The following is a 24,120-nucleotide window of genomic DNA, read 5'->3' as shown; positions in this document are numbered from 1 at the left end:
CTATTTTGTAGTATTTACACTTGTTAGTTCTATGTTCTGCCACTAGGTAACATGGACTTGTACTTGCGGTCAGTTAATAATTTCATGCTGGACTATTGTGTTTATAAGATCATGATAATTTGTTACCATTTATTCCAATTTAGAAGTTTGAAGGTTTTAGAAACGATACAAGTACAATTTATGGTGTTTGCCAGGTAATAAGCGTATGGATAAAAAACTAACAATATGTAAAAATCTCGTAAAACAAAGGTAAAAATTGTGTAATTTAATACCACTATGAAACTTTAAGAATAATAATTTAACTATTGAAGTTAACAATACTCTAGATATCTGCTACAAAAAATGATCATGAAAACCCATGCCCTAATGATATCCAATTTGTAATTAATATAAAAAATGACGTAAGATTCGTCTAATTTTTGTTATTAAAACTCTGTAATTGAAATCAACGTGCGCAAAGTTGGAAATAGTTCTTTCAAGTACTTATCGTCTCTAAAATTTATTTAGGTACCCATAGAACATCTCAGTAGATTTATTATTTGGAAAATGTTTGTAACATTGAAGCCCTGGTTTCTACTTATATAGGAACACACTTCTAGATCCTAGATAGATTAACAAATAAACTTCAGGAAGTAAAAAAAAACACGAAAATAGCTTCTTTTAAAATTTTATTTATTGAACTAAGTGAACACATTTGATACACATGTTGATTTAAAAAAAAAAAAAAACTTTATGCCTCATGAATCACCAAAGTAATACGAGTAGTTCTTGTTTTTACAATAATTAACATTTATTTACGATTTGTTATAAATCTATTTCATTATTGTGTCAATTTCATGTATAAGAATAAATTGAATTTTTACAGCAGACTTCCTAAATTGTTTTTTTTTTTTTAAAAAAATCTCGGAGATTTTAACCATTATCTTGGTTATCAGATTCAATAGATTGCTTTAAGTGTTATTAATTGTACTTCGATAAAATACCTGTTTGATAAGATTACATTAAACTTTTTTTTTTAAAAAATAAATAAATGGGTTGTCTTTGTTTAAGTTGAAAGTGGAGAAGCTAGTTTTTCAGTGATACTTGCCAATTTGAGGTTACCTTCGCATTGGGTCTAATTAAGTATAAATGGTTATGGTAACGTAAGGTACAAATGGTATATTTATTTACCTAAAGTTGCCAAGGCTAATCACAAAATAGTTATCAAGTGACAGACTAGTTCCAGTAATGGCAAGAGATTTTCGAGCAGCTCATCCGGCTGAATGGCATTCTTACTTATGATGAAAAATGTTCAACAATTGCTTTTTTTAAAATAGTAATTCCTAGTTCGCCAGCAAAATTGTGGACAACCAAGAAAGAAAATCAATGTAAAGGTAAAAGACTATGTGAAAAAATATTGAAAGTTTGCACGTGAATTATGCGTAACATGTTCCAATGTGTGCATTGTGAGGACTTTTGACAGTTGAACTCGCTGACTAAAAGAAAACTAAAAGATTAAAGCGGATGGTACTGGTGCTTCACTTAGAAACAAAAAGTACTCCAAACAAGTATTCTTTCACATCAGCGATTAAGTTCCCCTTATTAATTTAAAATACAATGGATATAGGTAGTCATTCTTTCACTCCACATGAAAGGTTACAAATTCGTTAAATTTGACCATTTTTTTTAAACTTTACTGGTGAACATCTCTAGAAAAAAAGTCTAATTGGAAAATCGCCTGCTTTTCAACACCTGTAGTTCTCTATAATAAATTCCTAAATCGAACTGTACTTTTCAATCGATACTGTTGTACCTGATTAAACAAAATTTTTATAGCCAAAATAGTGGTGCATTTTTGTTTTTTTTTATTTCACTTTTACTAAATTTACACAAAATATAATCTAACAGCACTACAAAACATATACTCTCTTTTTTTTAGGGCATGTTATTTTTATACAAACACTATTCACAATTTTATTTATATTATATATTTTTAAATATAAACTCTTTAATTAATCTTAAGAAGCTTACCTTTACAAAAAATTAACTTCTTGATAATCCTTTATAAACTACAGTTTGACACATAAAAATATATATCTTGTTTTTATGTATTTTTTTTCTTACACAATATACATTTATTTAACATATACATAATATATTTTACATTTAACATTGATTATATTTGGTTATAACATTACTATTATTATTCTTTTCTTGAATTTATAAACTCTACAAGCATTATGCAAATTCTGATTAGCCCTAAATATTGTTACAATATACCCTGACTTGATTAGATGATTTTTCTTAGTTTTGTTGGCAATACTACCACAGTGAAAGTGTTTATGGTTCTTCAGTGGCAGATCAAGTGATCGAGTGTCATGAATGAAGTATTGAAGAAAACTAGTGGAAGTTCTACATAATTTTAACTATACACCAAATAAATCTTTTGTAAAAAGAAACGAAAACGAAAAAAAGATCAACAGGAATGCAGTTAAATTAAGCTACAGAAAATTTCCACAATTTTGAGAATGGTAGCAAAGAGAAAGTTATAGAGTGTTCTCACCTCATTATTATCACTTTTTTTTTCCTCACTAAATAAAAATATATATTTTATTTTCATATTAAAAAAGAATTAAAACAAAAAAGTTTTCAAGATTTTAAAACAGAAAACGGCTCATGGTCACGAGAGAGAGTTTATAAATTATAACCTACAAGGAATTGAAGGTTAGTTTAACCTTTCTTCTTTTTTTGTCTTATTATTAAGCCAACGCTTTTACTGCAATAAATTGCCATGTAATTGAATATTACTAAAATTTGGACTATTATTCATCGATTCACTCAATGATTTCGTTCTTGCCCGGATTGATTAAGTATTTAATTTGTTTTCATTAGAGTTTACTTTAATAAAGCGGGGAAAATCTTTTCTTGAAAAGCAGATCTATCGCCTAAGATAGTAGCTCAATTATTGCTATGAGCAAGTTACCATCTGCAGGTTCGCCCAACTAACTACTGGCTGGCCAGGTTTGCACTAACCCTACACTCTACACTTTAATCGCATCCTATTGCGCAGGCTTCTTTTGAATGAATAAATTTCCCTTTTGAAGTGTTAATTTTAAACAGCTGCACTGCTAATGCTAGAATTAACGTACACCTAGATCTGTCGAGTTTATTTTAGAAACAAAAATATACATTTACCTTGCACAATAAATATACATTTTGCTAAATTACTCTTTTGAGTTTCAACTTTTGTTAAAAATGTTGCTTTGCCTACATTTTTAATCCTTAATTTTATAACTGAAACTGGGGCCACAGTATGGGAATGTTTGAATACAGCACATTTACTAAATTAATTGTTTCACCTGAGCTGTTTCCTCTGACGTTATTCCCATTGTTTATGAAAATATATGTATAAGTTAGAGAGATGATGTTTCTGACAGGATATAAATATTCTCTTACAGCTTCCACATCCAATATAAATTATCCAATCTGCTTTCAGGCAGAATCTGCAGGATCATTTAGGCTATTAAGCCTAATTAGGGCTTTCCTTTACCACCTATGATACTTGACTTAGTACAAGAGGTGATTCCAAAGATTTCGAACTCAATGATAACTACGCGGTTGCTTTAGCTGGAAGTCTGCTTTTTTTTGTACAAGTCAAGTTCTGTCAGTTAGTTCTGCTTGAATTCCAACTGCCAGCCCTTAGATTTTCTCTTCTCTAAGTAGAGATCATTGTCCAGACCCCCAACTGTGCACTAAAAAGCTGTGTGGGGGCCTATGATCTCATTTGTTAAAGCACCTTTCAAAAAAAAAAAAAAAATCTACAAAACTAAATAATTTAGGGTATAAATATTTAAGCAGCCAGGTCCACAATATCAATTATTTTATCCCTAAATGTAGATGTTTAATAAAATCAAAAACAGATGCATGAAGGAATCTATTTGCTTAAAATAGAAGTAGATTATTTATATTTTTCTATGTCCAAATAGATTTCTGTATAATCAATTGAAATTTTTCAAAATGCTAGCTAAAACATATTTATTCTGTCAAAAATAAAATAGTGAATTCTTTTATCATTAAATGCAACTTATTTTCAACCAACGAACAAAATTAAAGAGAGTCCTAGTATTTTAGATAATACCGAAGAATTCATTCATCAAAACCTGCATATTCCTCCGAAAATTTGAAAACAAACTTATTTAAAGTCAACATTAAATTTGTGTGAAATTATGCCTTTCAAGTTGTGTTTTTCTTTCTTTATATAAGAAAATTAATAGGCCATCTAATAACATTTTAAAAAACAGAACAAAACATTTAATCATGAAGGAAATACTGATGTTTTACTTATTTTCATGAATTTAGTTTATTTAATAGATAATTGTTTGTATTTGATGAATTCTAATGTTGGTTTATGGTTAAGCTTAAATGAGACGGCAGATACAATTCAATATATAGTACATTAAACATATCCTAAGGAAAATAATTAAAAAAATACAAACATGGACTTTCTAAACTCAAATTAAAATAAATTATTTGATATATTTTTGATAATTATATTGACATATATTTTCTGTTCACGAACTTTGGTAGTTCAATGATTTTCAAAATAATATATAAAATATAAATTGAATAATATTTGCCAAAATAATGAATTATATGTATTAAAAAATGAATTAATTTTTTATTTCATTGTCATTTACAAAACAAATCAAATATACCTTTTGTAATAAATAAAAGAAAAATTCAGCCTTTGTTTCCTTTTTGTTTATTGGATTTTCCTTTTTAACTTTATAAAAAGCTTTTCATTTTGTGCATTCTACTTTTTAGTTTTTTATTTTTTAAAACTCAGATATTTAAAAATAAAATTTCTGGCAGCTTGTTATTTTAACGATGCGCCAATTTACTTTTTACCACCTGGCGTAATATATATATTCTTTATTGTAATTTATTATTTGTTTAGAATTCAGTTTTGGGTCTTCGTTCCAACCATGCTTTAATATTTGGCAAAGAGAAGACCATATTTTTCAGAGCTCTTAAATTTGGATACGGCTCTAATGATCCATTACCAAAAATTAATTCAAAATTTTCCAAAGAAACTGCAAAAGCAAAGTCAGCCCAAGTGACCTGGAAAAAAGAAAAGAAAGAAATATACACAGAAAAATGAACACAATATTTTTGAAATGCTCAGTGTGGAATTACAAGAAAGAGTATGGTCCAGAATTGGACTCGGTGTCTCCATTATACCCAATATTACTTTAACTACCCCGGGATAAAGCAGTTTGTTAGGTTGCGAAGCCACCCCGAATATCACCTACATTACAGACTGACGCATCGAACAGCATATGCTGATGATGTAGTTAATAATTCAGCCGCCAAGAAGTGCAGTATTAGACTGAATAATACTCCTAAAGATAACCAAAAAAGCAGGTTCTTCGATTTAACTGACAAAAGATCAAGTACATGTTTGACGACATATACAGGTATTTAGATGCACCCTTTCGCTACGAAGACTTAATATTCTCCACCATCTGTAGCAGTGCTAGGTAAGAAATATGAATGTATTTAAAAGTTATAGCCGATTAGAATGAATGGAAGAAAATGATTAGAGAAGGATTCCTGTGATTTTAATTCAGGTTAAGCTATAAGGATGGCAGGAATATAGAGTACTGATCCATCCATTAGTTGTAAGTTTGTATGTAAATAGTTGTATATAGTAGAGGGATGAATGTGTGAAGCGAATGTATTTATAAGCAAAGAATGGAGAGTGAGTGATATTCTAGTGATAAGCACCTAGATGATGCTGGCTGAATGGCGGAAGCCAATGCCAAAAAAACGACGGTTGTATCATCAAGATGCGCCTTGGAAGTAGACTTCGAATTCCGAATATGAGTGATGGGGATGTAGATTACACGAGAAAATCAAGAACCAAATTGAAGAAAAATAAATTAAATTGTGTAAAATATATTTACCAAAGTTATGGAGTACTCAAATCAGCGGGGTTTTTAATTAATTCTGTAAAATCTAGCTTTAACTTTTCTTATTCACCATTCTCTTTACTCTAATACTGTCATTAAAATTAAGCTGTTCATAATCAGTAAAAAGTATACTTTATTACCTATTACCTATACATCTTTATTATCTATCTAAACAATATTTTAAAAATATATACCCTTCCCAGAGAACAAGGCAGATACTGACCGATTCACCAACTGCAAAACCATTATTCTCTTTAACAATTCGTTCAAATCTTTTCAGGTAGTAAGGGATTACTTCTTTCATCAGGTTAGCTTTCCTCTCCTCCTTCTTGATGGGGTCATCCTCGGTACGATACTGCCACAGTACTAGCCATGCAAAATAAGAACAAAAAATGGAAATTAAAGATTAAAAGAAAAAAATAAAACAACTGCCGAAAGTTTCTCAACAATCGAAGTGTTCGGTTAATATCTTTACTTTAAAAAAGCACAACTAGTCATTTAGGAAATCAACCAAGTTGACCAAAACAAATTTAGAGAATAGTTATTTATTCTACGAGTGTAGAAATACAGTTTTCACCCACGGAGTCCAACTTAGATGAAAATGCTACACGTTGAAGATGTAAGTTATTGAATTTGGAATATTTGATTAACTTAAACTTTATGTGTGCAAATTAAGCAACAAAATTGCTTAGAAAGACTAAAATTTAATGTTTTTGTACTAATATTTACGTACTTACAATTGTTTTCCCAACTAACAGTAGCACGAAATCTTACTGTTGTTTAAGTTGCTACTGCTGTGTTCTTGTAAATTTTAAGTAAGTTATCTACTAATTTCCAACACAAGAGATTTCTAGAAAAATATTCCTTACTATCTATTAATTAAATTATGTAAACATCACCGCACCTCAAGACAAGTCAAGCTAGTGTAAGAAGGTTTCTCTTAGGTTACACAAGGGTATCTCAAATTCCATTCGTGTTTGAAAGATATCGCTGACTTATAATTTTAAATTTAAAACTGTATTTATTAAAGTCTGTTTAATAATTAATTTATATATTAGATACATACATTTTAAATTTAAGGCGCTCAACATCTAAGGTCATTGGTGCCCTGAGCTTCAATTTTTTTTTTGTAAGTACAAATTCGAAGTATTAGGAAATTTTAATTACGTAAACATCAAACCTTTAATTCGATCTCAGCACTTTCTAGGGAAAGTGAAAAACTGCCCGAAGGATTAAGTGGTATCCTATTAACTTAAGCCCATTGTGATACGGTTTATCTAAGTGGGGGGGGGGGGAAGAACTTAGTGCTGGAGGCCATCTTAAGTTCGCACTTTAAGTTGTCACACCCCTAGCTAGCTTTGAGAGTATTACTGCCGACTCAGTGAGCCAACCTCCAGGCTATTCTGGCCAACCTAGCCTAGTAATGACCAGCCGGGCTTTCATGGATAAACTTGTAGCGACCCCTAATATTTAGTTATCTATTGTCTCTGTACGTTACTTCCTCAATTTTACTTTGATTTAGTGAGCTATCCTCCTTGAAACTAGATACTGCATCCGATGTATATCGTGTAGTTAAAGAAATGTAGAAGGAAACGTTTTCAAAACTAAAATTAATCTAGCGTGAACAAAACTAACTACAATGCTCTAAGGTTTTATTGTAAAATTTGTATTTTTTTTGCAACAAATTTGACCCTCGTTAGGAGCGAGAAACTACCAGTGTTGGTAGTCTTGGCTAGACTACACACTGGCTAACATAAGGACGTGTAGTTAATTGATCTCAGGGCCATCGGCGCCCAATTCTGCGAGGAGAATTGGCCGGAAATAATACTACGTGTTTGATTTTGTTTTGTTTTTTTCTTTTTATTCGTTTATCTTGACCTGTCAATGGCGAAACCATGGTTTAAGGAGTTTTAGTAAAATCCATTGTTTACGAAACAGCTGTGACGAGGTCTCTGCAGGAACATTTTTTTTTTTTTTTTTTTTTTTTTTTTTTTTTTTTTTGGCGCATCAACAGCTGAGGTCATTAGCGCCCGGAGCTTTTTCCAGTGCACTGCCGGCCTCCGGACAGTGTTCTCTCGTTACAGACAACACTGTCCATCACCGGACAGTGAGCTGTAAGAAGCTCCTAGGAAGAGAAAATCTAAGGGTCAGCTGCTGGATTCGAACCCGGGACCTCCGCGTGGGAGTCCAGTATGCTAACCTCATAGCTAATGCAGGAACATTGTAAAGGAAGTTATGTGAGAATTTCAAAACAGAATTTATTCTTAATTTTTAATGGAAACAGACAATGACTCTTTATTTGAAAGGTAATTTGATAAATTAAAGGTAATACTTTCTCTGTTAAATAATCCTATAAAGAAATTGAAGAAAAGTAAATTTGATCAACTAGAAAATTAAATCAATAAGAACAATATTTAAACTGTGAAGAGATATTTTGTGCAAAAGGGATTCAGGATTAAAGAAAAACATTAACGACTAATTTTTCATTAAATTGAACAGCTGTAATTATTCTATTGACGCGCTCTTTCCCAGTCTTGTTATCCAATGAGAAGGTTATAAACACGTATAGATTATAACTAGATTTCCTCTGAATTAATTAAACGCCCTAATAGCGTTTATCAAACCTCTCTCTCTTTATGGCTAAATGCGCCCAATATTCCCAAACTGATCACCTTTGTGGAATTAATTTTGTGGAGAAAAACATTTTCATCAATTTATTGTAAATTACAGATCGAGTCCCATGTAAATTAATTTCATTTAAAGGAAAATACGAGGGAGCTTTGTTTGTTTTCAAACAAATTACATTAAAGCCTAATGGACAGATCAAAGTATTTATAAAGAGCTTAATTTTCTTGATAAAATATCATTAAATAGTAGATCTCTTGCTTTGGCATGAGCATCAAATAGGCTACACGTCATAACAATAGACCTTGCTTATGAATAGACCTGGAACTTAATGACACCAGCAGGTGGTGCAGATGGAGTACAGTCCAGAGTAACTTCTAACAGTGACTGCGCTGTTCATGTTCAAAGGAGTTCTGATTGCCTGAGCAGTGATGATGATGATGTGGAAGGAGGTAATAATCAACATATAAGACCTGCGAAGCTAATAAGCATTGTGGTAATGGGTTCGATTCCCCCGGTCTTAGGCCTTGGATTTTATTTAATGGTTAATAAAAGAAATTTATAGTAAAGTATGTTTGCTAGTCGCCTCCGTCCATGACACCTTAGGTAGTTGGACGTTAAGCCCTGCCTGAAAAAATAGGCGATTTACTGTACTTTACTCAACATATAATCCATCAAGATTTTGATATTTCTTAGAGTTCTTAATGTGGATAGAGTTGTAAGTCTTGAGTGTTTTGTCAAGCAAGACGAGTTCATGCGAATCATAGAAGTCATATTCGTGAAAAATCCATTAAGGCTTTATGGATTTACTTTAAATTCGCAATTTTAGCCAAACATTTAGCTAAAATATAAACGATCGACAAATCGCACACAATCGATATTTATCGATTCATCATAAATGGAAATGGTATTCCTAGAGAGAAGTTTACGCAAATTTTATACTTCCTCTATAACTGTACAAACAAACAGGAAGTTTTGCAATCGTGTCCAATTGTTCATATTGAGTTCACACACCGGAAATACTATACCATTTTAAACCATCTGAGTGGTTTTTACTGTCTGTCTGGTAACTAGCTGCGACCGGATGTTTCCAAGAGAGAAGAAAATTTTGTCGATCAGATTTGTATTTTCTACCGGAAAGAAGCATTCAAGATCATCATACAATTTATATGAATAGATTAAATGAACCGTATAGAAGAATAATGGAATCTGCACACTTCTTTGGTACAGAAATGTTTCTTGAATATTTTAGATGTTTCTCATTCAGAATTCTAGATTAAGGTACAAGGTGCTAGCAATCAAAATGATGAAGTAGCTGCATACTAACTATTGCAACCAGCATACTCGTTACAGTGTTCTTTTATCTCGTTCTGGCCTGAGAGGAAATATTTACAATCATCGCATATTAACGATTTGCGATCGCCTTGATATTAAAAAAAAGGGGTTTGTTGGGGGTGATGATTTGGTGATGATGAGGTGAACCATTTAACTTATCCCTCTAAATGCCAAAATTCCGCCCCCTCCCAAATATTGAAAAAAAAAATTTTTGACTTTTTTTTAAAGACGTTTTCAGCAATAAAGTGGCACTTTCGGTGAAGGGATTCTATGGCCAGGTTACAATTACTTAACCTACAAATTAAATATAAAGCTTCAGCTCCCTGCAAATTTTATTTTTATTTTTTTAAATTTTTGTTCATTCACACATTAAATTAAAAAAAAAAAAGAAAGAAAAACTCTTTCCCTAATTCAGGGAACCTCGATATTTCCAGGGAAAACACGAAAATAAAATATTTAACATGTAGGCAAAACCTTTTTCATTTGCCTGGTGACAGTAACTATGGTCTGTATGTGCGTCGCTAAACCAGCCAGGAAAATGAAATAATTTGAAAATTAGTAATCATATGTAAATGTATGACTACAAGATTGGATAACCTCACTGTAGCGATATGACGTCATACTTGCCTATTTTGACATACTAATTATGTCTATGTGTCAGTATTCTAGAAACAATAATAAAAAAAAAATTCACAGAAAAAATGTAGTATTTTTTTTAGTAAATAATCATAGTTTCAGGCTGTAGCCAATCATTAATCGATATGAGTATTGGCCAATGCATTTCCTTGTTTATCGGACGATATATCGATCGACAAATCGCACACAATCGATTTTTATCGATTCAACATACAAGTCTGGAATTAACTGTGATAAGGATGCTTGGAACCTTGGATTCCTGCTAAACAAAACGTGTTTATATTTATGATTATGTAAGAAAAAGACTTAAAAAATAACATTTCAATCTAAAACCTTGTTTTCACTTGATACAAGCCATTTGGCGCCCCCCCCCCTTTCGAAATAATACAAAAAACTCTGATGACATGTCAATATTATTGAGCACCACAGACCAAACCATGAGTGATACCTACCTATTTAAAGCCAATTGTCAACTTTTTTGATTTTTGTTTTTGTTTATTCTGTTGAAAATTTAACCTAAATAGAAAAACTAACTGCACTTAGACTCCGGGGGATGTACTCACCAAATAAAGTACCAAACTACTTCATCTCCAAAAAAATTTCCTCACAATTTAAGCTTCCATATCTCAATAACTATTATCACTAAAACATTGTAATTTATATCACTTATACAGCTAACTTTTCTGTACAATTTGGTAAACAATAATTGAATTCTGTTGAATAGTAAGAGAGATATAAAGGTTAGAAATTTGAACGTATTTGTAAACCACGAAAATGTAAGCTTCCATATCTCAATAACTATTAATACTAAAACAATGCGATTTATGCCAGTTATACAGCTAACATTTCTCTACATTTCGGAAAAGAAATCATTGAATTCTCATAAGTGTTTACAGAGATATAAGAGTTTGAAATTTGAACGTATTTGTAAACCACAAAAATGTAAGCTTCCATATCTCAATAACTATTAATACTAAAACAATGCGATTTATGCCAGTTATACAGCTAACATTTCTCTACATTTCGGTAAAGAAATCATTGAATTCTCATAAGTGTTTACAGAGATATAAGAGTTTGAAATTTGAACGTATTTGAAAACCACTAAATTTTAACCTTCTATATCTCAATAACTATTAATACTAAAACAATGCGATTTATGCCAGTTATACAGCTAACATTTCTCTACATTTCGGTAAAGAAATCATTGAATTCTCATAAGTATTTATAGAGATATAAGAGTTTGAAATTTGAACGTATTTGTAAACCACAAAAATGTAAGCTTCCATATCTCAATAACTATTAATACTAAAACAATGCGATTTATGCCAGTTACACAGCTAACATTTCTCTACATTTCGGTAAAGAAATCATTGAATTCTCATAGGTGTTTACAGAGATATAAGAGTTTGAAATTTGAACGTATTTGAAAACCACTAAATTTTAACCTTCTATATCTCAATAACTATTAATACTAAAACAATGCGATTTATGCCAGTTATACAGCTAACATTTCTCTACATTTCGGAAAAGAAATCATTGAATTCTCATAAGTGTTTACAGAGATATAAGAGTTTGAAATTTGAACGTATTTGTAAACCACGAAAATGTAAGCTTCCATATCTCAATAACTATTAATACTAAAACAATGCGATTTATGCCAGTTATACAGCTAACATTTCTCTACATTTCGGTAAAGAAATCATTGAATTCTCATAAGTGTTTACAGAGATATAAGAGTTTGAAATTTGAACGTATTTGTAAACCACGAAAATGTAAGCTTCCATATCTCAATAACTATTAATACTAAAACAATGCGATTTATGCCAGTTATACAGCTAACATTTCTCTATATTTCGGTAAAGAAATCATTGAATTCTCATAAGTATTTATAGAGATATAAGAGTTTGAAATTTGAACGTATTTGTAAACCACAAAAATGTAAGCTTCCATATCTCAATAACTATTAATACTAAAACAATGCGATTTATGCCAGTTATACAGCTAACATTTCTCTACATTTCGGTAAAGAAATCATTGAATTCTCATAAGTGTTTACAGAGATATAAGAGTTTGAAATTTGAACGTATTTGAAAACCACTAAATTTTAACCTTCTATATCTCAATAACTATTAATACTAAAACAATGCGATTTATGCCAGTTATACAGCTAACATTTCTCTACATTTCGGTAAAGAAATCATTGAATTCTCATAAGTGTTTACAGAGATATAAGAGTTTGAAATTTGAACGTTTTTGAAAACCACTAAATTTTAACCTTCTATATCTCAATAACTATTAATACTAAAACAATGCGATTTATGCCAGTTATACAGCTAACATTTCTCTACATTTCGGTAAAGAAATCATTGAATTCTCATAAGTGTTTACAGAGATATGAGTTTGAAATTTGAACGTATTTGTAAACCACGAAAATGTAAGCTTCCATATCTCAATAACTATTAATACTAAAACAATGCGATTTATGCCAGTTATACAGCTAACATTTCTCTACATTTCGGTAAAGAAATCATTGAATTCTCATAAGTATTTATAGAGATATAAGAGTTTGAAATTTGAACGTATTTGTAAACCACAAAAATGTAAGCTTCCATATCTCAATAACTATTAATACTAAAACAATGCGATTTATGCCAGTTACACAGCTAACATTTCTCTACATTTCGGTAAAGAAATCATTGAATTCTCATAGGTGTTTACAGAGATATAAGAGTTTGAAATTTGAACGTATTTGAAAACCACTAAATTTTAACCTTCTATATCTCAATAACTATTAATACTAAAACAATGCGATTTATGCCAGTTATACAGCTAACATTTCTCTACATTTCGGAAAAGAAATCATTGAATTCTCATAAGTGTTTACAGAGATATAAGAGTTTGAAATTTGAACGTATTTGTAAACCACGAAAATGTAAGCTTCCATATCTCAATAACTATTAATACTAAAACAATGCGATTTATGCCAGTTATACAGCTAACATTTCTCTACATTTCGGTAAAGAAATCATTGAATTCTCATAAGTGTTTACAGAGATATAAGAGTTTGAAATTTGAACGTATTTGTAAACCACGAAAATGTAAGCTTCCATATCTCAATAACTATTAATACTAAAACAATGCGATTTATGCCAGTTATACAGCTAACATTTCTCTATATTTCGGTAAAGAAATCATTGAATTCTCATAAGTATTTATAGAGATATAAGAGTTTGAAATTTGAACGTATTTGTAAACCACAAAAATGTAAGCTTCCATATCTCAATAACTATTAATACTAAAACAATGCGATTTATGCCAGCTATACAGCTAACATTTCTCTACATTTCGGTAAAGAAATCATTGAATTCTCATAAGTGTTTACAGAGATATAAGAGTTTGAAATTTGAACGTATTTGAAAACCACTAAATTTTAACCTTCTATATCTCAATAACTATTAATACTAAAACAATGCGATTTATGCCAGTTATACAGCTAACATTTCTCTACATTTCGGTAAAGAAATCATTGAATTCTCATAAGTGTTTACAGAGATATAAGAGTTTGAAATTTGAACGTTTTTGAAAACCACTAAATTTTAACCTTCTATATCTCAATAACTATTAATACTAAAACAATGCGATTTATGCCAGTTATACAGCTAACATTTCTCTACATTTCGGTAAAGAAATCATTGAATTCTCATAAGTGTTTACAGAGATATAAGAGTTTGAAATTTGAACGTATTTGTAAAAAACGAAAATGTAAGCTTCCATATCTCAATAACTATTAATACTAAAACAATGCGATTTATGCCAGTTATACAGCTAACATTTCTCTACATTTCGGTAAAGAAATCATTGAATTCTCATAAGTATTTATAGAGATATAAGAGTTTGAAATTTGAACGTATTTGTAAACCACAAAAATGTAAGCTTCCATATCTCAATAACTATTAATACTAAAACAATGCGATTTATGCCAGTTACACAGCTAACATTTCTCTACATTTCGGTAAAGAAATCATTGAATTCTCATAAGTGTTTACAGAGATATAAGAGTTTGAAATTTGAACGTATTTGAAAACCACTAAATTTTAACCTTCTATATCTCAATAACTATTAATACTAAAACAATGCGATTTATGCCAGTTATACAGCTAACATTTCTCTACATTTCGGTAAAGAAATCATTGAATTCTCATAAGTGTTTACAGAGATATAAGAGTTTGAAATTTGAACGTTTTTGAAAACCACTAAATTTTAACCTTCAATATCTCAATAACTATTAATACTAAAACAATGCGATTTATGCCAGTTATACAGCTAACATTTCTCTACATTTCGGTAAAGAAATCATTGAATTCTCATAAGTGTTTACAGAGATATAAGAGTTTGAAATTTGAACGTATTTGTAAACCACGAAAATGTAAGCTTCCATATCTCAATAACTATTAATACTAAAACAATGCGATTTATGCCAGTTATACAGCTAACATTTCTCTATATTTCGGTAAAGAAATCATTGAATTCTCATAAGTATTTATAGAGATATAAGAGTTTGAAATTTGAACGTATTTGTAAACCACAAAAATGTAAGCTTCCATATCTCAATAACTATTAATACTAAAACAATGCGATTTATGCCAGTTATACAGCTAACATTTCTCTACATTTCGGTAAAGAAATCATTGAATTCTCATAAGTGTTTACAGAGATATAAGAGTTTGAAATTTGAACGTATTTGAAAACCACTAAATTTTAACCTTCTATATCTCAATAACTATTAATACTAAAACAATGCGATTTATGCCAGTTATACAGCTAACATTTCTCTACATTTCGGTAAAGAAATCATTGAATTCTCATAAGTGTTTACAGAGATATAAGAGTTTGAAATTTGAACGTTTTTGAAAACCACTAAATTTTAACCTTCTATATCTCAATAACTATTAATACTAAAACAATGCGATTTATGCCAGTTATACAGCTAACATTTCTCTACATTTCGGTAAAGAAATCATTGAATTCTCATAAGTGTTTACAGAGATATAAGAGTTTGAAATTTGAACGTATTTGTAAACCACGAAAATGTAAGCTTCCATATCTCAATAACTATTAATACTAAAACAATGCGATTTATGCCAGTTATACAGCTAACATTTCTCTACATTTCGGTAAAGAAATCATTGAATTCTCATAAGTATTTATAGAGATATAAGAGTTTGAAATTTGAACGTATTTGTAAACCACAAAAATGTAAGCTTCCATATCTCAATAACTATTAATACTAAAACAATGCGATTTATGCCAGTTACACAGCTAACATTTCTCTACATTTCGGTAAAGAAATCATTGAATTCTCATAGGTGTTTACAGAGATATAAGAGTTTGAAATTTGAACGTATTTGAAAACCACTAAATTTTAACCTTCTATATCTCAATAACTATTAATACTAAAACAATGCGATTTATGCCAGTTATACAGCTAACATTTCTCTACATTTCGGAAAAGAAATCATTGAATTCTCATAAGTGTTTACAGAGATATAAGAGTTTGAAATTTGAACGTATTTGTAAACCACGAAAATGTAAGCTTCCATATCTCAATAACTATTAATACTAAAACAATGCGATTTATGCCAGTTATACAGCTAACATTTCTCTACATTTCGGTAAAGAAATCATTGAATTCTCATAAGTGTTTACAGAGATATAAGAGTTTGAAATTTGAACGTATTTGTAAACCACGAAAATGTAAGCTTCCATATCTCAATAACTATTAATACTAAAACAATGCGATTTATGCCAGTTATACAGCTAACATTTCTCTACATTTCGGTAAAGAAATCATTGAATTCTCATAAGTGTTTACAGAGATATAAGAGTTTGAAATTTGAACGTATTTGAAAACCACTAAATTTTAACCTTCTATATCTCAATAACTATTAATACTAAAACAATGCGATTTATGCCAGTTATACAGCTAACATTTCTCTACATTTCGGTAAAGAAATCATTGAATTCTCATAAGTGTTTACAGAGATATAAGAGTTTGAAATTTGAACGTTTTTGAAAACCACTAAATTTTAACCTTCTATATCTCAATAACTATTAATACTAAAACAATGCGATTTATGCCAGTTATACAGCTAACATTTCTCTACATTTCGGTAAAGAAATCATTGAATTCTCATAAGTGTTTACAGAGATATAAGAGTTTGAAATTTGAACGTATTTGTAAACCACAAAAATGTAAGCTTCCATATCTCAATAACTATTAATACTAAAACAATGCGATTTATGCCAGTTATACAGCTAACATTTCTCTACATTTCGGTAAAGAAATCATTGAATTCTCATAAGTGTTTACAGAGATATAAGAGTTTGAAATTTGAACGTATTTGAAAACCACTAAATTTTAACCTTCTATATCTCAATAACTATTAATACTAAAACAATGCGATTTATGCCAGTTATACAGCTAACATTTCTCTACATTTCGGTAAAGAAATCATTGAATTCTCATAAGTGTTTACAGAGATATAAGAGTTTGAAATTTGAACGTTTTTGAAAACCACTAAATTTTAACCTTCTATATCTCAATAACTATTAATACTAAAACAATGCGATTTATGCCAGTTATACAGCTAACATTTCTCTACATTTCGGTAAAGAAATCATTGAATTCTCATAAGTGTTTACAGAGATATAAGAGTTTGAAATTTGAACGTATTTGTAAACCACGAAAATGTAAGCTTCCATATCTCAATAACTATTAATACTAAAACAATGCGATTTATGCCAGTTATACAGCTAACATTTCTCTACATTTCGGTAAAGAAATCATTGAATTCTCATAAGTATTTATAGAGATATAAGAGTTTGAAATTTGAACGTATTTGTAAACCACAAAAATGTAAGCTTCCATATCTCAATAACTATTAATACTAAAACAATGCGATTTATGCCAGTTACACAGCTAACATTTCTCTACATTTCGGTAAAGAAATCATTGAATTCTCATAGGTGTTTACAGAGATATAAGAGTTTGAAATTTGAACGTATTTGAAAACCACTAAATTTTAACCTTCTATATCTCAATAACTATTAATACTAAAACAATGCGATTTATGCCAGTTATACAGCTAACATTTCTCTACATTTCGGAAAAGAAATCATTGAATTCTCATAAGTGTTTACAGAGATATAAGAGTTTGAAATTTGAACGTATTTGTAAACCACGAAAATGTAAGCTTCCATATCTCAATAACTATTAATACTAAAACAATGCGATTTATGCCAGTTATACAGCTAACATTTCTCTACATTTCGGTAAAGAAATCATTGAATTCTCATAAGTGTTTACAGAGATATAAGAGTTTGAAATTTGAACGTATTTGTAAACCACGAAAATGTAAGCTTCCATATCTCAATAACTATTAATACTAAAACAATGCGATTTATGCCAGTTATACAGCTAACATTTCTCTACATTTCGGTAAAGAAATCATTGAATTCTCATAAGTGTTTACAGAGATATAAGAGTTTGAAATTTGAACGTATTTGAAAACCACTAAATTTTAACCTTCTATATCTCAATAACTATTAATACTAAAACAATGCGATTTATGCCAGTTATACAGCTAACATTTCTCTACATTTCGGTAAAGAAATCATTGAATTCTCATAAGTGTTTACAGAGATATAAGAGTTTGAAATTTGAACGTTTTTGAAAACCACTAAATTTTAACCTTCTATATCTCAATAACTATTAATACTAAAACAATGCGATTTATGCCAGTTATACAGCTAACATTTCTCTACATTTCGGTAAAGAAATCATTGAATTCTCATAAGTGTTTACAGAGATATAAGAGTTTGAAATTTGAACGTATTTGTAAACCACGAAAATGTAAGCTTCCATATCTCAATAACTATTAATACTAAAACAATGCGATTTATGCCAGTTATACAGCTAACATTTCTCTACATTTCGGTAAAGAAATCATTGAATTCTCATAAGTATTTATAGAGATATAAGAGTTTGAAATTTGAACGTATTTGTAAACCACAAAAATGTAAGCTTCCATATCTCAATAACTATTAATACTAAAACAATGCGATTTATGCCAGTTACACAGCTAACATTTCTCTACATTTCGGTAAAGAAATCATTGAATTCTCATAGGTGTTTACAGAGATATAAGAGTTTGAAATTTGAACGTATTTGAAAACCACTAAATTTTAACCTTCTATATCTCAATAACTATTAATACTAAAACAATGCGATTTATGCCAGTTATACAGCTAACATTTCTCTACATTTCGGAAAAGAAATCATTGAATTCTCATAAGTGTTTACAGAGATATAAGAGTTTGAAATTTGAACGTATTTGTAAACCACGAAAATGTAAGCTTCCATATCTCAATAACTATTAATACTAAAACAATGCGATTTATGCCAGTTATACAGCTAACATTTCTCTACATTTCGGTAAAGAAATCATTGAATTCTCATAAGTGTTTACAGAGATATAAGAGTTTGAAATTTGAACGTATTTGTAAACCACGAAAATGTAAGCTTCCATATCTCAATAACTATTAATACTAAAACAATGCGATTTATGCCAGTTATACAGCTAACATTTCTCTATATTTCGGTAAAGAAATCATTGAATTCTCATAAGTATTTATAGAGATATAAGAGTTTGAAATTTGAACGTATTTGTAAACCACAAAAATGTAAGCTTCCATATCTCAATAACTATTAATACTAAAACAATGCGATTTATGCCAGTTATACAGCTAACATTTCTCTACATTTCGGTAAAGAAATCATTGAATTCTCATAAGTGTTTACAGAGATATAAGAGTTTGAAATTTGAACGTATTTGAAAACCACTAAATTTTAACCTTCTATATCTCAATAACTATTAATACTAAAACAATGCGATTTATGCCAGTTATACAGCTAACATTTCTCTACATTTCGGTAAAGAAATCATTGAATTCTCATAAGTGTTTACAGAGATATAAGAGTTTGAAATTTGAACGTTTTTGAAAACCACTAAATTTTAACCTTCTATATCTCAATAACTATTAATACTAAAACAATGCGATTTATGCCAGTTATACAGCTAACATTTCTCTACATTTCGGTAAAGAAATCATTGAATTCTCATAAGTGTTTACAGAGATATAAGAGTTTGAAATTTGAACGTATTTGTAAACCACGAAAATGTAAGCTTCCATATCTCAATAACTATTAATACTAAAACAATGCGATTTATGCCAGTTATACAGCTAACATTTCTCTACATTTCGGTAAAGAAATCATTGAATTCTCATAAGTATTTATAGAGATATAAGAGTTTGAAATTTGAACGTATTTGTAAACCACAAAAATGTAAGCTTCCATATCTCAATAACTATTAATACTAAAACAATGCGATTTATGCCAGTTACACAGCTAACATTTCTCTACATTTCGGTAAAGAAATCATTGAATTCTCATAGGTGTTTACAGAGATATAAGAGTTTGAAATTTGAACGTATTTGAAAACCACTAAATTTTAACCTTCTATATCTCAATAACTATTAATACTAAAACAATGCGATTTATGCCAGTTATACAGCTAACATTTCTCTACATTTCGGAAAAGAAATCATTGAATTCTCATAAGTGTTTACAGAGATATAAGAGTTTGAAATTTGAACGTATTTGTAAACCACGAAAATGTAAGCTTCCATATCTCAATAACTATTAATACTAAAACAATGCGATTTATGCCAGTTATACAGCTAACATTTCTCTACATTTCGGTAAAGAAATCATTGAATTCTCATAAGTGTTTACAGAGATATAAGAGTTTGAAATTTGAACGTATTTGTAAACCACGAAAATGTAAGCTTCCATATCTCAATAACTATTAATACTAAAACAATGCGATTTATGCCAGTTATACAGCTAACATTTCTCTATATTTCGGTAAAGAAATCATTGAATTCTCATAAGTATTTATAGAGATATAAGAGTTTGAAATTTGAACGTATTTGTAAACCACAAAAATGTAAGCTTCCATATCTCAATAACTATTAATACTAAAACAATGCGATTTATGCCAGCTATACAGCTAACATTTCTCTACATTTCGGTAAAGAAATCATTGAATTCTCATAAGTGTTTACAGAGATATAAGAGTTTGAAATTTGAACGTATTTGAAAACCACTAAATTTTAACCTTCTATATCTCAATAACTATTAATACTAAAACAATGCGATTTATGCCAGTTATACAGCTAACATTTCTCTACATTTCGGTAAAGAAATCATTGAATTCTCATAAGTGTTTACAGAGATATAAGAGTTTGAAATTTGAACGTTTTTGAAAACCACTAAATTTTAACCTTCTATATCTCAATAACTATTAATACTAAAACAATGCGATTTATGCCAGTTACACAGCTAACATTTCTCTACATTTCGGTAAAGAAATCATTGAATTCTCATAAGTGTTTACAGAGATATAAGAGTTTGAAATTTGAACGTATTTGAAAACCACTAAATTTTAACCTTCTATATCTCAATAACTATTAATACTAAAACAATGCGATTTATGCCAGTTATACAGCTAACATTTCTCTACATTTCGGTAAAGAAATCATTGAATTCTCATAAGTGTTTACAGAGATATAAGAGTTTGAAATTTGAACGTTTTTGAAAACCACTAAATTTTAACCTTCAATATCTCAATAACTATTAATACTAAAACATTGCGATTTATGCCAGTTATACAGCTAACATTTCTCTACATTTCGGTAAAGAAATCATTGAATTCTCATAAGTGTTTACAGAGATATAAGAGTTTGAAATTTGAACGTATTTGTAAACCACGAAAATGTAAGCTTCCATATCTCAATAACTATTAATACTAAAACAATGCGATTTATGCCAGTTATACAGCTAACATTTCTCTATATTTCGGTAAAGAAATCATTGAATTCTCATAAGTATTTATAGAGATATAAGAGTTTGAAATTTGAACGTATTTGTAAACCACAAAAATGTAAGCTTCCATATCTCAATAACTATTAATACTAAAACAATGCGATTTATGCCAGTTATACAGCTAACATTTCTCTACATTTCGGTAAAGAAATCATTGAATTCTCATAAGTGTTTACAGAGATATAAGAGTTTGAAATTTGAACGTATTTGAAAACCACTAAATTTTAACCTTCTATATCTCAATAACTATTAATACTAAAACAATGCGATTTATGCCAGTTATACAGCTAACATTTCTCTACATTTCGGTAAAGAAATCATTGAATTCTCATAAGTGTTTACAGAGATATAAGAGTTTGAAATTTGAACGTTTTTGAAAACCACTAAATTTTAACCTTCTATATCTCAATAACTATTAATACTAAAACAATGCGATTTATGCCAGTTATACAGCTAACATTTCTCTACATTTCGGTAAAGAAATCATTGAATTCTCATAAGTGTTTACAGAGATATAAGAGTTTGAAATTTGAACGTATTTGTAAACCACGAAAATGTAAGCTTCCATATCTCAATAACTATTAATACTAAAACAATGCGATTTATGCCAGTTATACAGCTAACATTTCTCTACATTTCGGTAAAGAAATCATTGAATTCTCATAAGTATTTATAGAGATATAAGAGTTTGAAATTTGAACGTATTTGTAAACCACAAAAATGTAAGCTTCCATATCTCAATAACTATTAATACTAAAACAATGCGATTTATGCCAGTTACACAGCTAACATTTCTCTACATTTCGGTAAAGAAATCATTGAATTCTCATAGGTGTTTACAGAGATATAAGAGTTTGAAATTTGAACGTATTTGAAAACCACTAAATTTTAACCTTCTATATCTCAATAACTATTAATACTAAAACAATGCGATTTATGCCAGTTATACAGCTAACATTTCTCTACATTTCGGAAAAGAAATCATTGAATTCTCATAAGTGTTTACAGAGATATAAGAGTTTGAAATTTGAACGTATTTGTAAACCACGAAAATGTAAGCTTCCATATCTCAATAACTATTAATACTAAAACAATGCGATTTATGCCAGTTATACAGCTAACATTTCTCTACATTTCGGTAAAGAAATCATTGAATTCTCATAAGTGTTTACAGAGATATAAGAGTTTGAAATTTGAACGTATTTGTAAACCACGAAAATGTAAGCTTCCATATCTCAATAACTATTAATACTAAAACAATGCGATTTATGCCAGTTATACAGCTAACATTTCTCTACATTTCGGTAAAGAAATCATTGAATTCTCATAAGTGTTTACAGAGATATAAGAGTTTGAAATTTGAACGTTTTTGAAAACCACTAAATTTTAACCTTCTATATCTCAATAACTATTAATACTAAAACAATGCGATTTATGCCAGTTATACAGCTAACATTTTTCTACATTTCGGTAAAGAAATCATTGAATTCTCATAAGTGTTTACAGAGATATAAGAGTTTGAAATTTGAACGTATTTGTAAACCACGAAAATGTAAGCTTCCATATCTCAATAACTATTTATACTAAAACAATGCGATTTATGCCAGTTATACAGCTATCATTTCTCTACATTTCGGTAAAGAAATCATTGAATTCTCATAAGTGTTTACAGAGATATAAGAGTTTGAAATTTGAACGTATTTGTAAACCACGAAAATGTAAGCTTCCATATCTCAATAACTATTAATACTAAAACAATGCGATTTATGCCAGTTATACAGCTAACATTTCTCTACATTTCGGTAAAGAAATCATTGAATTCTCATAAGTATTTATAGAGATATAAGAGTTTGAAATTTGAACGTATTTGTAAACCACAAAAATGTAAGCTTCCATATCTCAATAACTATTAATACTAAAACAATGCGATTTATGCCAGTTACACAGCTAACATTTCTCTACATTTCGGTAAAGAAATCATTGAATTCTCATAGGTGTTTACAGAGATATAAGAGTTTGAAATTTGAACGTATTTGTAAACCACGAAAATGTAAGCTTCCATATCTCAATAACTATTGATACTAAAACAATGCGATTTATGCCAGTTATACAGCTAACATTTCTCTACATTTCGGAAAAGAAATCATTGAATTCTCATAAGTGTTTACAGAGATATAAGAGTTTGATATTTGAACGTATTTGTAAACCACGAAAATGTAAGCTTCCATATCTCAATAACTATTGATACTAAAACAATGCGATTTATGCCAGTTATACAGCTAACATTTCTCTACATTTCGGAAAAGAAATCATTGAATTCTCATAAGTGTTTACAGAGATATAAGAGTTTGATATTTGAACGTATTTGTAAACCACGAAAATGTAAGCTTCCATATCTCAATAACTATTAATACTAAAACAATGCGATTTATGCCAGTTACACAGCTAACATTTCTCTACATTTCGGTAAAGAAATCATTGAATTCTCATAAGTGTTTACAGAGATATAAGAGTTTGAAATTTGAACGTATTTGTAAACCACGAAAATGTAAGCTTCCATATCTC

The 24,120-nt window shown here is 29.5% G+C and overlaps 1 protein-coding gene across 1 annotated transcript in view; it reads right to left on the bottom strand.

The window, feature by feature from the left end:
* Window positions 1-733: 733 nt before the first annotated feature.
* The window catches only part of LOC141454872 (glutathione S-transferase-like), a 108,789-nt gene continuing 85,402 nt past the window's right edge, over window positions 734-24,120 (bottom strand). Inside the window, exons 4-5 of the mRNA XM_074129541.1 lie at window positions 6,175-6,317; window positions 734-5,100 (exon numbers count right to left, since the gene is read on the bottom strand). Of these exons, the coding sequence (XP_073985642.1) occupies window positions 4,933-5,100; window positions 6,175-6,317 (311 nt within the window). The 3' untranslated portion in view covers window positions 734-4,932. The remainder of the gene's footprint in view (window positions 5,101-6,174; window positions 6,318-24,120) is intronic.

This window comes from Rhodnius prolixus, unplaced genomic scaffold (assembly GCF_049639745.1).
Source record: "Rhodnius prolixus isolate KJV_2025 unplaced genomic scaffold, Rpr scaffold_15, whole genome shotgun sequence".
NCBI classification, from domain to species: Eukaryota; Metazoa; Arthropoda; class Insecta; order Hemiptera; family Reduviidae; genus Rhodnius; species Rhodnius prolixus.
This window is presented reverse-complemented; position numbering and strand designations above follow the sequence as displayed.